The sequence below is a fragment of the Filobasidium floriforme genome (genome assembly GCF_021052385.1).
Source record: "Filobasidium floriforme strain CBS 6241 chromosome Unknown HD553scaffold_13, whole genome shotgun sequence".
Classification (NCBI taxonomy): Eukaryota; Fungi; Basidiomycota; class Tremellomycetes; order Filobasidiales; family Filobasidiaceae; genus Filobasidium; species Filobasidium floriforme.
Window position 1 is genome coordinate 757,884 of NW_025763634.1, and position 15,660 is coordinate 773,543.

At 52.2% G+C, this 15,660-nt stretch overlaps 6 protein-coding genes across 6 annotated transcripts; 5 read left to right on the top strand and 1 right to left on the bottom strand.

Moving 5' to 3' along the window:
- Positions 1 to 233: 233 nt before the first annotated feature.
- Positions 234 to 2,410, top strand: HD553DRAFT_350658 (uncharacterized protein; the record flags this gene model as incomplete). Its single annotated transcript, XM_046183548.1, has 10 exons — positions 234 to 516; positions 597 to 736; positions 823 to 988; positions 1,081 to 1,154; positions 1,244 to 1,322; positions 1,398 to 1,464; positions 1,542 to 1,632; positions 1,703 to 1,837; positions 1,904 to 2,252; positions 2,333 to 2,410. The coding sequence occupies exons 1-10, from the start codon at positions 448 to 450 to the stop codon at positions 2,405 to 2,407; spliced, it is 1,245 nt and encodes a 414-aa protein (XP_046036089.1). The 5' UTR covers positions 234 to 447.
- Positions 2,307 to 4,430, bottom strand: HD553DRAFT_312973 (calponin homology domain-containing protein). Its single transcript, XM_046180171.1, has 10 exons — positions 4,281 to 4,430; positions 4,110 to 4,201; positions 4,008 to 4,026; positions 3,811 to 3,917; positions 3,689 to 3,714; positions 3,499 to 3,594; positions 3,271 to 3,392; positions 3,063 to 3,190; positions 2,859 to 2,972; positions 2,307 to 2,775 (listed from the first exon to the last, which is right to left on the bottom strand). Exons 1-10 carry the CDS (start codon positions 4,288 to 4,290, stop codon positions 2,641 to 2,643), a joined length of 849 nt encoding a protein of 282 aa, XP_046036090.1. The 5' UTR covers positions 4,291 to 4,430; the 3' UTR covers positions 2,307 to 2,640.
- Positions 4,428 to 7,819, top strand: HD553DRAFT_342937 (kinase-like domain-containing protein; the record flags this gene model as incomplete). The annotated part of the gene is made up of 13 exons (XM_046182811.1): positions 4,428 to 4,488; positions 4,617 to 4,930; positions 5,011 to 5,389; positions 5,484 to 5,681; positions 5,766 to 6,069; positions 6,136 to 6,229; positions 6,313 to 6,486; positions 6,544 to 6,713; positions 6,776 to 6,858; positions 6,918 to 7,067; positions 7,132 to 7,482; positions 7,567 to 7,635; positions 7,749 to 7,819. 13 exons carry the CDS (start codon positions 4,428 to 4,430, stop codon positions 7,817 to 7,819), a joined length of 2,418 nt encoding a protein of 805 aa, XP_046036091.1.
- Positions 7,820 to 9,058: 1,239 nt separating this feature from the next.
- HD553DRAFT_312978 (amino acid transporter) lies at positions 9,059 to 12,066 on the top strand. The gene is made up of 11 exons (XM_046180172.1): positions 9,059 to 9,589; positions 9,666 to 9,786; positions 9,897 to 9,964; positions 10,063 to 10,179; positions 10,256 to 10,411; positions 10,477 to 10,604; positions 10,693 to 10,802; positions 10,876 to 11,011; positions 11,077 to 11,310; positions 11,381 to 11,686; positions 11,760 to 12,066. The coding sequence occupies exons 1-11, from the start codon at positions 9,444 to 9,446 to the stop codon at positions 11,909 to 11,911; spliced, it is 1,674 nt and encodes a 557-aa protein (XP_046036092.1). The 5' UTR covers positions 9,059 to 9,443; the 3' UTR covers positions 11,912 to 12,066.
- Positions 12,067 to 13,445: 1,379 nt separating this feature from the next.
- Positions 13,446 to 14,067, top strand: HD553DRAFT_312983 (uncharacterized protein). The gene is made up of 3 exons (XM_046180173.1): positions 13,446 to 13,485; positions 13,549 to 13,899; positions 14,035 to 14,067. The coding sequence occupies exon 2, from the start codon at positions 13,550 to 13,552 to the stop codon at positions 13,823 to 13,825; it is 276 nt and encodes a 91-aa protein (XP_046036093.1). The 5' UTR covers positions 13,446 to 13,485; position 13,549; the 3' UTR covers positions 13,826 to 13,899; positions 14,035 to 14,067.
- HD553DRAFT_312985 (uncharacterized protein) lies at positions 13,877 to 15,516 on the top strand. Its single transcript, XM_046180174.1, has 4 exons — positions 13,877 to 14,115; positions 14,221 to 14,357; positions 14,418 to 14,870; positions 14,963 to 15,516. The coding sequence occupies exons 1-4, from the start codon at positions 14,038 to 14,040 to the stop codon at positions 15,228 to 15,230; spliced, it is 936 nt and encodes a 311-aa protein (XP_046036094.1). The 5' UTR covers positions 13,877 to 14,037; the 3' UTR covers positions 15,231 to 15,516.
- The last annotated feature ends 144 nt before the right edge of the window (positions 15,517 to 15,660 follow it).

The window sequence follows — 15,660 nt, forward strand, 5'->3', positions numbered from 1 at the left end:
CGCCGTGCTAGGGGGACCCGAAGATCAGAGCTTCGGTGGATACCTCGAGGAGCGATCGAGAAGGAAACGGGTGGATGACCGGCCACAGCGTGGGATTGATGGATATGATCAGATCAGAGATCAGAGACGCGTCGGTGGATAGGGAGTTGAACGTGACGAGCCGGGATGACCCGAACCTAGTTTTAAGATATAAGCTCTCGATGCGATCTTTCCGACAGGCCGGTCCGAGGGGGATCGAGCCACCTTGCGTCTTGGCTTATTTCATTGGACTTGCCGGATGACCTGACGTAGACGAGGCATCTTCCTCTGAACGACCTGACATTCGACGTCTTCCAGTCCTACGATAACTGAATCTTCCCAATTACTATCGACCTCGACTGGAGACTTTAGGAATTGATTGACCCCACTGAACATCGTCGACCCCTACGCTCGCGCGCACTATCAACGATGCCGGCTACCGCGATGCTAGATCCACTGCTTCTCGGAGCGATGCACACGGACATGGATACGATCATCGTCAGTGCCTTCAACTTTTCTTTTCAGAATTACGAACCTGCTAACAGAAAAACAATACCTCGACGCTATCGTCGCTACAGAAAGCAGCAGTCGTAGGTCTGGCCGCAGAAGGCCTGATCCTCGGCTGCGTACTCGTCCAGACGTCCAACTACTTTCGGCTATTCCCGACCGATCCTAGGGCTTACAAGGTGCTCGTCACGCTAGGGACTCTCATGTGCTTGTGAGCCTCATACTCTTGCTTGTTCTATGGCTTCATTCCAACCTCGTACTGATGAATCTTGCCCCGATGTGTATTCCCCGCAACAGAGCACAATTCATCCTCTCAACAGTCGCATCCCTCAAACTCGTCGAGAACGCCTCGGATTTCACCGGATACTGGATGACGGATCTCAAGTTTCACATGGTCATCACGCTCTTCCTGTGTTTCTTCCGAGCTACCGCGGCGGTCTATTTCAGTCGGAGGATGTGGGGGGTGAGTCTCCGTCTCAACGGCACTACTCGTCTGGAAACTATGACTATGGGCGGAAGAAGCTGATCATATCGCATACTCGCTGGATTGAATAGTTGACGGGAAAGAGAATCTATATCCTCGTCGGTCTAGTCGTCTTGATCCTGGTCACCACAGCTTTCGGGATCACGTAAGCCAGAACGGCGATTAGGGATTTTCGCGTTCCGTGTACCGGTGAAACAGCCAGCTGACATGTGTGTTTCCGATGACTCTCGATAGCACGACTGTGTATGGGTTTCATCCACCGGAATTCACCAGTATAACCCACGGCCCGCGGCTTTTGCAGTGGTTTTCGAAGGTCAGTCTGCGCTATGACAACTTTCGGAGACTTTTGACGGAAGGCTGACCTGAATAACCGGGATTCGTTTTACAGATTGGAAAGTTTGCGAAAGCATGGGCGATCACTTGTCCCATCTTGGACGTTGTCATCTGCTTGACTAGTGCGTGTCGACCAATCGTCTAACCGGATTATCAGAGCAATGGAGGTTGACTGATCGTGTCCTTTTGACAATTGTAGCTGTGATCCTGCTTCTGCGGTCCAAATCCACCCTGGGAGGTTCGGAGAAGACGCTCATGAAAAAGGTTGTCATCCTTACCACCGAGACTATGTGAGATACTCTCCCATACTTCGAATTACCACGTGCCCCTTCCAAGCGCGCTGACCAGACGGTGATGTAGGTTGCCACCAGCGATCATGTCGATCGGGATCTTACTTTTCTTCGAGATCAACGGTATCTTTGGTAGTTATGATCGGAGTTTGGTCTGGATCATCGGACCGACTTATTACTTGACAATTCTGCATAGCTTGGTAGCGTGAGTAGCTACTTCAGACGGATCGATCAAGCAACATCACTGACCTTGTATGATCGTGTTCAACAGTCGGCAACAGTTGGCAGCGATCATCTACCCTATCTCGATGGACAACATCCTCCCCAACCGTCATGCCTCAAGCAACCCCGACCTCTCCCGTAACAATTCTACCCGAAGACTGAACACCTCTACCCAGTCATCCACTCAGGGTCAGCTGGAGATGGGTCAGATGGCAGACTTGTCCTACGACAATCGGATGTCCGATCATACGTTCGGTAAGGCCCAATCGGACGCTAGACAATGGCAACATGAACGACGAACCAGTTGGTACGAGGGCAGTCAGACTCCGGCCAAGGCTACCTCGAGCGATTTCGACGATTGGAAGGGAATATCCGGATCGGAAAAGTCTTGGAAAGAGGTCAGTCGTTTCCTGTTGCCATAAATAAAGTCTTGCTGCAGAACAATCTGACCATGCCCCGACAATTTCATATTTAACAGTCTGCTGGCGATACGAGCGTGGAGGATTCGCCACCTTTCGCAAGGGTTCAACAGCGCCCTTACAGATACGTTTGAGAGTAGAATAAGGAAGTGTGGTTAGACCATGCCTGATATATTTATGCCCTGTTCCGGTTCGACTGCTACCGACAGGCAGCCGATTCGCCCTCTGATCCGGTCTCGAAACAGCCATCACTTCTGTAGCCTTCCAGCACTGCCATTCCGCCAATTGCTTGACAAGCCGGATTATCGTATTCGCATCATATGTCGTCAAGAATCCCAAGGTCGTCATACACCCGTCCGCAGCATGTCTAGAAGATCTCATCTTCATCATGCTTGTCCGCTGGTCGAGCCTGTGCCATACCCTCGTCCAACAGCTGCTCGTCGTTCAGGTCGTCCTCGATTGCCAGACCTTCGAGATCAGCAGCCGGGGTCTCGAAGCCGTCCTGCAACGTGACAAGCACGATCAGCTCGAACTCTCGCCGAGACGGATGAACTGTAGAGCCGGGTGGGGTAGAGTAGTACTCACCTCGACCGAATAGAGTTCTTCTTGGAGTTTAGTCAAAGTGGCTCTTTCCTGGGCGTCCACCTTATCCTCGGGTTCACCTAGACGAGTTTGGATCATCGTCTCGACGTTACGCAGCTAGACAGAATAACACATAGCACATTATCGCCAGGCTCATCAGCTTACGATAGCCAATATGTGCACGACAACATGTCAGGGTGTACTGACTTTGCCAAAGTAAAAGTCTCGCTCTTTCTCTAGCGTCAGACTGTGTTCCGTCAGATCTTCCAACTGCATACGCAGGGTGTTGATCTCGTCCCGAGCGGCCGCAGAAACGGCTGGAGCGGCATTCCGAGCTACCGGAAGATATCATCCAGACAGTACTCAGCTCAGGTGGTCCGGCTGTCGATGTTCTCAAACATAGTGGAAGACTCACCGAGACCGCTCCCACTCCTACTCGCTGAGACGCCAGCCCTCGCTCCAACAGGGGTGTTTCCTCGCCCGGGAGCCACTCGGGCCGGAGCTCTGGCTGGTGGCTGGTTCACGATCTGTCCGCCTCTGCCTCGAACAAACCGGATCAAGGTTCACATGGTCAGCCTATGCAATGCTTTCTTATTGACAGGCATATACGACAAATCCAAGTGGGAGTGCAGATGAGACTCACGCTCGGCCAGCCGCATCGTATTCTGTCCCGTCCCAGTTGGCGTCCCAGAACTTCTTGAGCCATTGCAAGAATTCGAGGTTGTCCTGCATCTTACACCTGTGCAAATGTAGTGCATCTGGTTAGCGCATGCATGCAGCACGATGGCCGGGTTCGTGCCTTTCGAAGTGCTATTTGAAGGGGTTGTGCTTACTTCATCAGCCTGTCCACGGGAATAGGCTAAGATCGAGAACGTAATACCCATATAAGGACGATCAGCAATTGTGATTTTCGAGTTTAGCTGGGAAGGGGGGAGGATGAGACTGAGTGGCTGACCTTGTCAATCGCATGATCCTTAAAAGCCTTCTGCAGGACCTTGAAGTTGGTAATGTATTGGTATTCCTGGTTGGCGTTGACCTTGACTTTGGTCATCGGTACGTCGCCTGCATGCCACACCATATTGAGTCCAGCATCCAGAAGTGAGATTGGGACCTTTGCAAGATGTCTTTGAATGAGAATCGGGTGTGACGTACCGTACATGGCGTCAATGATCTATAGCAAAGCCGAAACAAAAGAAGCTTCATCAAACAACTGTCTCTTATTCACTTCACCAGCCAATCTGACGTCTCACTCACCTGGCAATAAGCCGCACCGCTACCACATTGCTCTACTTTAGTATATCCCGATAGAGTGATCGTGTTGATCCAAGCGAGAAGTTCTCCTCGAGCTGTGGATAATCCGGTACATGAAAGGATGATGAGCTTGAAGCGTTCCCGATGTCTTTCGCGACAGGCAGGATGACCTACATTCTCCCATTTTAAGGCCTATCTTTCTTTGCTATTCGTAGTGTTGTACTTCAGACTTGTGACTATTTCCTAAAGAGGCGTAGGGATGATATTTGTCTAGTTGTTCCTGGTGAGACACACTATAGGAATGCAAGTTAGGGATGTGACATGTCCTTTCAGATCAACGAGCAGCGAGCAAGCGAGCAGCGAAGGAAGCAGAAACGCGCGGGTTTGTTTGTTTTGTGAAGGAATTACGGCATCCACCACCCACCCCCGGCAGGTCGACCTCGAATTGGTGTTCAGAATAGTCGCAAGCTGTGTTGCATGTGTTGGCTGATAGCTGATCGCACTACACAGCATCACAACTCGAAGACCTTCAGCTCACACGAAGGACCGCCGTAGAGGACAAGTCCAGGCGGTATCCGATGAGCGTATACGAATCACCTTTCCCCGCCAACCACCTCCCGCTGAAACCGACTTTCAACTCGTCCAACCCGTTCCTCAATTCTACGGACCACCTCGAACCTTCGGGAAGCCGATCGTATACCACTGGAAGGAGCGATTCTACATCTTTTGGCGGCGATGCTAGTGATAGTAGTCAGCCGCATCCGTTGAAACGGTCGAGAGGGATCAAGAGGGGGTTGGACGAGGTCGAGCAGCATGTGGATACGGTGAGCTGCCCCAGCTTGATATACCTACAAACAGGCGGTACCTATTCTCATACGCTGATCTATCGTCCTTGTGATTCCAGGATGATCTGCCAGATAAAGTCGGCGATGAAGACCCATGCTCAATACCACCTCCAAGACGATCCGCGAAACGGCTGATGGATATCAGTCATCGGATAGCCGACTATGGCCAGCCAGAACCTTCGGCAGCTACAAAAGCCGCTCATCCTGAAGTAGAACAGGCAGAAGCAAATCCCGGGGGAGATGTCGAGGTGGAAGTTGGAGATGAGGTGGGGGACATTGGAGAAGCTGAGATCGATGGGGAGGAACAGGATGTCGATGGGGAAGGCGAATTTGAAGAGGAAGAAGAGGAGGACGATGACGAGGACAGCGAGTTGTCAGAAGAATTCGATGCGACGCCTTTCGATCATGAATGCAAGCCGGAAGTAGCCGATATTTCCTGTGAGTATTTCTTCAGCTCCCTCGTAGATCGAATGAAGTTCAACTCGATCAAATTTGCTTTCTCTCTACCCCATCGCATGGATTACACCGCCAGTCCACGAAATCGACCCGAACGACAAGTCCGCGCCGGGGAACATTCTACGGGGCATACCTTCTTCTGACCTTTACGACGAGCATATGCAGGTGCGAACATTTGATGAGCGTTTGGACGTCAAGGCGGATATCAGGAAGATCAACGAGGCGATCGAGGGGATGAAGCAGTCGTATCGGATCGTGGATCGATTAGGAGAAGGTTGGTCTGCAAGTAACGGACCGGGGCTCTTATCTTCTCCCAGTTGACTCGTTCTATCACTTGAACTACTTTCCGTCTTTGTAGGAACATTCTCCTCGGTCTACAAAGCCATCGACATCGACGCCTTTACTTACGAAAACGATTTCTGGAGGAAGACCATCCACGTCGCTCACAGCCGGAATCTGCAGACTTACATTCCCAAGATCGACGTTGATGGCGATGGGCATGGAGAGACGGACGAACCGGCCGCGACGGATCTGAACAAGGAAGATCAAGCTTGGACGGACAAGGGAGAGCCGAGGAGGAATTACGTGGCGTTGAAGAGGATTTATGTGACGAGTAGTCCGGATCGGATAGTGAACGAGTTGGAGATTATGGAGGAATTGAGGTAGGTCCCCTGATGATGTTTGTGATCGGCCGAGGACTAACGTGTTGGGAAATCGGTCTCCTGTAGGGGTTGTCGAAATACGGCTCAATTGATCTCGGCGTTTCGGTCTGAAGACCAGATCGTCGCCGTGATGCCATATCATCGTAGTGATGATTTCCGAGTGAGTACTGCCACTCATCGTAGAATGACTTTCGAACTCGATCCAGAGACGAGCTAAAGCAACATGTTCCCTGTTACATGCAGCTGTATTACAAGTACATCGACCCGCCTCATATTCGGAAATACTTTCGGTGTCTGTTCCGAGCACTCAACGATACGCACAATAGAGGTATCATCCATCGGGACGTCAAGCCTGCCAACTTTTTGTGGGATTACGAGAGCGGGGAAGGTGTTCTTGTGGATTTTGGTCTGGCCGAAGTGGGTCAATGAGCCATCTCGGTGGGCTTGATCTATAATTGACGAGCTTGACCGCAGCGCTACGAGACGCCCAGCAAGATTCAGTGTCAACACTCGCCAGCTACTCTCGAGCGTCTCCATGGAGAACGGATCAAGACCAACATGACCGCCAGGGTGGAACAAGCGGTGTATGATGTGCGGAAGCGAGAAGCGAGCGGAAGGGTCGGTATACCACAGGTCGATAACCGGTTAGTCGCGGTCGTTCTCGCGTTGGTATTTCATCTGGCTAACGCCGGTGACATCCTTACAGACCTGGTGTACGAGCGAATCGAGCGGGAACAAGAGGTTTTCGAGCGCCAGAGGTCTTGTTAAAATGTCCCGATCAGACCTTTGGTGAGTATCGCAGAGCTTGATCTGATGAAAAGGCATATCTGACTTCATGTCATATATAGCCATCGACATCTGGGCCGTCGGAATTATCCTGCTCAGCGTGTTGTGTCATCGTTTCCCCGTGTTCAACTCGAATGACGATACCGAAGCTTTGCTAGAATTAGGAGCCATCTTCGGGAGGAGCGGACTGGAAAAGGCCGCTATGCTGCACAGTGAGTACCGCCGACGATCCCTGTTCGTCTATATAGCCTTATCCTGCTCGATTGATGTCGTCAGACCGCACCTTTGCCACAAATTTGAACACGGTCCCGCTCAATCCGACAAAAACCCTCAGCGAGATGGTCTTGTCCCTCAATCCTACGCTCTACAACCCGCCATGCAGCAATCCTACTCCGGCCGAAGCCAAACGACACATTGAAAGCGTGGACAACATGCTCGATCTCCTGAAGCGATGTCTCGTCATCGACTCGACTCGACGGTGGACGGCGGGAATGTTGCTCCGGCACAAGTTCCTGGAAGAAGGATTGCGGGACGACGAAAAGGAAGATGGCGGTTTCGAGCAGGGCGAGTTGAGAGGGATTGCCGAGGGCGTCTGCGGACACATGCATTTCGTACGGAACGGTCAACGTGAGTCGGAACGGTAGCCACGACACTTCGTTCGACCAGCATGTCCTAGGGGCTGACTAGCGCATCGATATGGTATGGCTGCAGATTGGGCTGTTATCAACGGCTCCGAATATCTCTGCGGCTGGGGCCAAGGCAGGGCGTACGGCGAGACAGGTGAGTTTCGGAGAGATGTGGAAAATCCTTATCGCAAGGTACCCACGGGTGAATTTTTCTCCTTATCTCTGACGTCCGATTGTTCCCCCGGTCGCTCCTCGTGGCACGCGCAGAATGTTATCTCCACAAGCCGGAGAACCAGCGTCCTGTTATCTGGGATGACGAGGTGGAATCTGTGCGGTAACAGATTGGGAGCATCCGGAAGTTTCACTTGAGTGCAACCTTTGACAATTTACGAGTCGACGAAAGAGTAACGACATCATCTAGCATATTCTGTATCGTACTCAGGTAGTAGCAAGACGGGCGGTCACGAGCTGATTGGCCAGAGTCAGGTAGCCAATCACATCTCACGGCCATAATCCTGGCGCTCGTCACCTGACCATCTGCCATCTGACCGCTCTCCTCGACATTTGCGAAAGCAATTGCGCCTCACCCGACCCGACATCGATCTACCTCATTCCCCACGACCCCGGGTTTCCCCGCATCCTTTCCCCGTGTATCTCCACATTCCGTATTGTTCTCCACAACTGCGGGAAGCCAAGAGTCGATCGATATCCGCTCGCTTGCAGGAAATGGCCAATCGTTTGGGTGGGAATTTCGATTTTGTACGCGAGGAGATGAGTTGGAACGGAGGTATTTCGTTTGTTTATCGAATCGGTTGGACGGTATGAGATCAGGGCTGACGACTACAGCGACAGTCGCAGGCAGGACGTCTATCTCGAGGTGAGGCTAGGATCAAAGCCTTCAGGACAGCATGAACGCCGAGGAGAGGTGGACTGTCTTGCCAGGAGCATGATGGGAAATCGTCCTACCTGTACTTGTTGGGGTGTCGGGCCGCCGGTTTGCAGATCGAATCGCGATTTGCGCTTCTACGCGCACTCTCTCAGTCGTATTCTTGTAGCCGCAGAACTCCATGATCATGGCCGGCAGGCTGCTCAGGCGCCACTGCACTTCTGGGTTTATGCAGTGCGCTCAGCAGGTACGTGTCATGGTGTCATCAGCGACTGCGCTTCCTCTTCTACCGGCTCCGACCTGACCTCGACATCTGAAACTGATGAGAAGATGGCCGCTAGGACCGAATTACGCGGGGCACCTCGATCCACCGAAAGCAGAAACGCCGATACGCCCCCTCACGGAAGCTATTCTTTATCGAATTCGCGCGTCGCACAAGAGGGAGGGCGAAGGGGAACCGGTCGGACCGTCCGAACCGGGTACGGCGGGCGAGGCTCGAGGCACGACATGAGATCCCGCCAAGCACAACTCTGACCGAGGTCGAGGGACCATGCGGGTCGTGTTATCTCGAGCACGCCAGCCTGGGTCAGCCAGCCTTCACCAGCGAAGAAACCTCCCGTCCCCTCGGTTGTCGCCATCCCCGTGATCGATGCCCAGGAATCTCTTGTCGCTCTCCTTTTTTTGTGACGATTCGAAAAACAGCACGGACCCTTCTTCGTTTGCTCGAACCCGTAACCGCTTGCTCTAGCTGTGATCTGTCAGCTAGCCGTGTGTCTTGCTTCTTTGTGCTCGTATAATAGGCGATAGCGTCTATCCACCCCCACCCCTTGACCCCACCTTCCAGGGCAGAAGCGCTTTCTTGTTGTGGAGAAATTGAAACGCAATCGACCGCCGATCGTCGATCACAGAGATAAGGACACGAGACCTCCTCGTTTGCCAGCCCTATCAGCGACTGTCCATATATATAAGAAGCGACACCCCCTCTCCGCGCGCGTGACATCCCCTTCGATCGCCCCTCACCCTTTTCCTTTCCTACCTCAAGTCGACCTAGCAGGAAGGAAATCGATCTCACAGATATGCAGTCAGGATACGACGAGAAGAACTATGAGGCTGGCAAGGAGGGCGTCGTGGACCCCTCAAGGGATGCTTATGGGTACACCGAGCCTATCGGCGAGGACGTCGAGGTCAGGGAAGAGGAGACCAAGCGAGAGCTCAAGCCGAGGTAGGTCCTTTTCATCGTTCCAGTATACAAAGGGGGTTCATTCCACTGACGATCAGATTCACATGAACGATCACAGGCAGATTAGTATGATTGCTATTGGAGGTGCTATCGGAACCGGTCTCGTCATCGGATCTGGAAGTTCGCTGGCACGAAGCGGACCTGGGTCTTTGTTCATCAGTTATCTGGTCATGGGTATCGTGAGTATCGATCGATCTCACGCGTGGGCTTAGGTCGCTTGCGAAGCGACGCGACACCACGCGAAAGCAATTTGGGGACGAAACGCTTACTTGCACACACACTCTCGCAGGTCTGTTTCGCCGTCATGTTGGCCTTGGGAGAAATGTCGACCAAGTTCCCTTCCAAGAAAGGTTTCGCGTGAGTTTGCGTGGACCCCGGCCGGGTAAATCTCGTACATCGTGTGTATGCGAAAAACTTACTATATCGGCATTGCCTTGTTCTCTGGGGATCTTCAGCGGTCATGCCACTCGATTCGTCGACCCCGCCTTCGGTTTCGCCACTGCCCTTGTTTACTTGTGCAAGTACTTGATCATCTCGCCCAACCAGATCATTGCTGGGTCGCTTGTCATCCGGTACGTCCATCGACCTCTGCATCACAATCCGTCTGAATGCCGGCTCACCTCGTGGCTCCGTTGCGATGTCGCCCAGATTCTGGAACTCCGAGATCAACTCTGCCGCCTGGGTCACCATCCTGATCGTCTTTGTCATTGCTATCAACACCTTCGGAATCAAGGCTTTCGGAGAGGTCGAATTCTGGCTGAGTTTGATCAAGATTCTCACCCTGACCGGATTGATCCTGCTTGGGTGAGCAGAGCATGAAACCCCCGTTTTGATCGATCATTTGCTAATGTGCCACGACCAACTTGCAGTTTGATCATCGATCTCGGTGGTGTTCCCGGACAGGAACGTCTTGGTTTCCGATACTGGAAGAACGGCAAGGCTTTCCTTCCTTACAAGAAGGAAGGCGACCTCGGAAAGTTTTTGGGTTTCGTCAACGGTGAGTCTTCTCTAACCGAGTCTAGCTTTCTGTCTCCCCGACTAATTTGGAACTGACATCTTGATTGATCGCTACCCCGAATTTGAAGCTCTCGTCCTGGCCTTGTTTGCTTACATGGGAACTGAGCTTATCGGAGTTACCGTTGGAGAGGCTAAGAACCCCCGAAAGACCGTCCCCTCGGCTATCAAGAAGACCTTCGTACGTCTGCTCGCCGCTCAACCGAGCTGCTCGACATGACGGTGTATCTGACTATTTGGCTTCATCGAATCAGTGGCGTATCTTGTTTTTCTACATCATCGGAGTCCTTATCGTCGGAATGATCGTCGACTCCAAGTCTCCCCTCCTTGCCCAGGCCGCCAAGAAGGGAACTGCTGGAGGAGCTAGTGCTTCTCCCTTCGTCGTTGCCAGTAAGTCTTCGGCAGACACAAGCAGCATGCGGGACTCGGCGACTGATCGCTCTGCCACCTGATAGTCACCTCTGCCGGAATCAAGGGTCTTCCCTCCTTGATCAACGCGTGCATCTTGATCTTTACCTTCTCGGCCGCCAACTCGGACCAGTACATTGCTTCCCGAACCTTGTACGGTATGGCTCGTGACGGACACGCTCCCAAGATCTTTGCCAGGTGCACCAAGCGAGGTGTCCCTTACGTCTCGTTCATCTTCACCGGTTGCTTCATGGGATTGGCTTACCTCGTCGCATCGTCTGGTGAGTGACAAGCTCGTGTAAAACAAGTGATACCAACGTAATCTGACTGACCTCTCTTCTCCCTTCACAGACGGTTTGACCGTCTTCAACTACTTTGTCTCGGCGGTCACCATCTTCGGAGCCCTCACCTGGATCTCGATCTTGGGATCTTACATCGGTTTCTTCAGGGCCATGAAGGCTCAAGGGATCTCGCGAGACACCCTCCCTTACAAGTCCCCCTTCCAGCCTTACCTCAGCTACATCGCGCTGTTCTTCACCGTCGCGCTCTCCATCTTCAAGGGTTTCGATTCGTTCATGCCCACCTTCCAATACAAGACGTTCATCACCCACTACATCGGAATTCCGATCTACGTCATCGGATACTTTGGCTACAAGTGTACGTCCCACCGTCCTCGTTCGTGCATGTCACGACCGCATCAATTGACTTTGTTCAATTCCAAAATTCACAGTCATGTACAAGACCAGGTTGGTCAGCCCTTACGAGGCCGACCTTTCTACCGGTGGACGAGAGTTCGAGGACTTGAACGAGTTCGAAGAGGCAGATTCCATCCACGGCATGACCCTCAAGGACAAGATTATCTACAAGGTCAAGAACTTCTGAGCGACGGTAGATGGATACTTTACGGAAATGGTGGTTTCGAGGACAGATATATTTAGGCAAAATCGTCAAGTGATTTTTTCTCCATCGGTGTATATTTTGTTTTAGCAGTATCGTGGAATGAGATAGGGCATTTTATAACATCTATTGGCATCAGAGTCACGACTGAGTGGGGACGTTAGTAATTAGTCTAGACTATACTCTCGTGGGTTGTGACTTGTGTTCTGTCGCTGTGGCTGGTAAGCGAAACCCGTCGCATGCGGCTGTCTCGGATGGCCTCCGCTGCCATTCTCGCGATGAGTGACGAGCAGAGATGATGATGTTGACTGAATTCATTTGACTTAGACTCACTCCGGAACTAAGAGCGACAACTCTGAATGTCAAGGGGACTCTAAGGGGTCTTATGCAGATATAAAATATGTTCCAGATTCCACTGGATGAACGATACTACTTCTTTGAGTGCAGCTGGAGCGGTAATGCTGACCGTAGACTGGGCGGGCACATCCGGTATCGATCGGAGCTACGGGCTTCTTATCGATGTGGTTTTTCTGTATATTATCGTACCGGTCAGTAGGTCCTTCGACCCAAACATGCCGCTATCCAGATGCGAAGCGTCTCTCCATGAGACCAGGGGTCCCGCCGCTGGAAGAAGAGTTAAGCGCGACCTGGATCGTCTGAGTGATGCTCAGACCTCCACGTTCAACCCGTGTCCGATCCGAGATTCGGCCGCGGGAGGCCCGTGACTTCCAGATTATCAAGGGTTTGATTTTGCAAAGATGTCGGCTGTTCTTTACACCCCCTCCCCCGCCCCTTCCCAACTTCATCGTTTGTAACCTGCTGTGAATGACAAATCTCGAAACAAGCGGAACTTATTTTCGGAGCCTTAAGTCTCGATCGCTCGCGCTTGGGACGCGTGAGAAAGCGAAATCGATGATATCATCATCCCATGCATCTCTCATACCGCTAAGTTAGAGCACATCAGCTGGTCAAAGGGCTAAGTGATAGCGCTCAGCCTAATGTCATAAAGTACCTAGCAGTCGACACCACTCCCACATCGTTATCATCTAGTAGTACAGCTCGTAGACTTTCAGCTGGAAAGCCCTCGTCCATCCCAATCGAACGAACCCCATATCGAACTACCACCTCTGACACGCTCGGATCCGAAGAGCGACTCCGAGCTTGGAGACGGCGACAAGCAACGTTACTCTCATCGCTCTACCACTTCCCCGAGATCTACAAACGTATCAGAGATAGCTTTGGTAAACTCGTCATATCACATAGTCTGAAGGCAAAGAGACCTACCGATCGTCAATCAGCTCGGACTCACATACCGACCCGAGTGAGCACGTTCAACCACCAAAGCCCATATCATATCATACCGACTATCACCTTTCGACCCGAACCGACTACCAGCCCTATTCTCCTATCGCCTACCTCATATCTCAGACTCCCAGACCGGACAGACAAGTCGGATCTCATACTCCGGCGAAATATACCGGGATCAACCGCAAACAGAGCTAGACTATAAGCAGGAACGTGCATAAAGGGTATTTGGCAGAATGAACCCTCTACTACAGGTAAGCGTTGTGATCGTATCGCATTTCTCTCTCCCTGTCGGTGAGAGCCTACGAAAGCAGCAGAATGGCCCTACGAGGAGTTGGAATGGGGATATGGTGTCTCCTTTCGGACACGGAGGTTGAGACCACGTGCTGGTCCGGAGGAGTTGAGACCTTGATGAAGACCAGCGCGAAGATAGGAAACTGGGGATACCTTCAAATCTCTCCAATCAGAGATGAGTTTCGTCGGATGAGCTGGAAGAAAGGAGCAAATGAGATCGGACAACTTAGGATCGGCTACTTTTGGTTTCTTCTCCGCCCTCACTACAGCTATGTACTCCCGCCAATTCCACGTATTTGAGCTGACAAGCCTCCATACTTCTCTTTACCACGTCGTAGAAGTCCCAAGCTCCGAAGGATCAGAAGGATTCTTCCGTAAGCACTCCATTCCACCCTGTATTCTTACCACTCATCTCACATCGAATGACTGATTGCTCTCAACAATAATAACATCTCCCTCTAATCTCACATTCACTGAAATGGTTTTCGTATTGTCTGTGGGACGAGTAGACGATGGACGAACAAGAGAAGAAGTTGATGGAAAAGTACGGAAAGTTGCCTATGAAGAAGAACATGTTGAGCGGGATGAAGGTCAGTCCCAGCGTTTTCTCAAGTTGATCTCGTGCTTCTCACCTGCCCGAATCGTTGAACTGATGGCGGGGTTTGATTGGGAATGGGTGTTTTGGGCGTGAGCAGGAACGTAAATACTTTGATTCTGGAGACTATGCTATGCAAAAGGCCGGAGTGGCTTCTCCCGATTCGGTCGGTTCGCCAGGTGGTCTGGGGCAGGGTCTGAAGGGCATGGAAGGGCTCGAGCGGGCTACTCCGGAGAGGTTAGTCGTAGTCTTTGGAATAGTCTTTCGAGGGAACTTACTTACAGATTGGTACTGTAGGCTACCGCACGCCCAGCCTCCTTCGCTCTCTTCCTCTCCTACCAACTCTACCATCCTGTCTCCTCCTCCTCTCAGCAGCACGGGATCAGGTTCGATCCCCGTAGCGACCAGTCCTCCTCCTATCGGTCTTCAAACACGTGGCCTTCCCATCCCCGGAGGTAACGCCAGTCAGATCAACCATTCTGCCCATGCCCCAAACACCAGTGCCCGAGCTCCTTCCCACTCGCCTTCCAGCAACCAAAGCTCTACGTTGGCTACCGGAACTGGAGGTGGCACTTCGCCTGGCGGACGACCGAACGCGGGAAGTCCTTCGCCTTCCGGAGGATTGAGCCCGAGTACGAGCTTTGGAGCTGGGGTGGCCGCTGGGCAGGGACATAGTTTCAGTGCCAAGCGAGAGGGAAGCGGAGCAGGAAAAGCTGGAACAACGGCCGTTGCAGGAGTGGGGATCGAAACGTGAGTCTCGATATCCGGTTTCTACTTCGCCGTTCTTCTCCCCTTGTAGCTGACAATCGATTGTGTGTATTATCTCCCCATATCGCGTGCAGTAACCGAGCTTCATCCCCCGTCGCCTCGCACTCACCTTTGATGACGAGCGGTAGTGTCCCTCCCTCTTCCTTCCCTATCAATCACCATCTCGCCGGAACCGGACCTCAAGCCAATAACCCGGCTTCTCCCAGCAACCTGCGGGATCAGAACCCGTTCGCAGGTGATACTCCCGAACGACGGGCTTCGATGATCGCTAGCAGCCCGGTAAAGCCTAGTAACTTGAGCTTGGGGATCCGACGGGCCGAGGAGAGCGCTGTGGACGAGTAGGAAGTGGTGCGGGATGGCTGGATAATCCCTCTTCTATTGTCCTTTTCTTTTGGATCCGGGATGACATAGTTGCTAGCTTCTTTTCGCCTTTCATTGTCGTTTTGTTGACCTTCATTTTTATGTCCGGGAAATGACGTTGAGTCTGTAAATGTACCATACGACAGAAATTCATGATAATCCTCCTGTCATTTCACCCAGCCTCAATAGAAACCAAGCGTACTGGCAGCCGGCAGAATTGCAGTCATGCTGTCGTGCTGTTGTGGAAAAGACGCGACGACGCGAAGTGGTACTGTATCACTTGGCCACTCGCGCGCCGATGTGGCACACGCGATGTTTCAGGTGGATCGGCGTGACGTAAACGGGCAGGCATGGGCAGGATCAGGAGCCGGGGCGGTCGATCAATCCTTCTGGCTCATCTTAACGTCCTAGC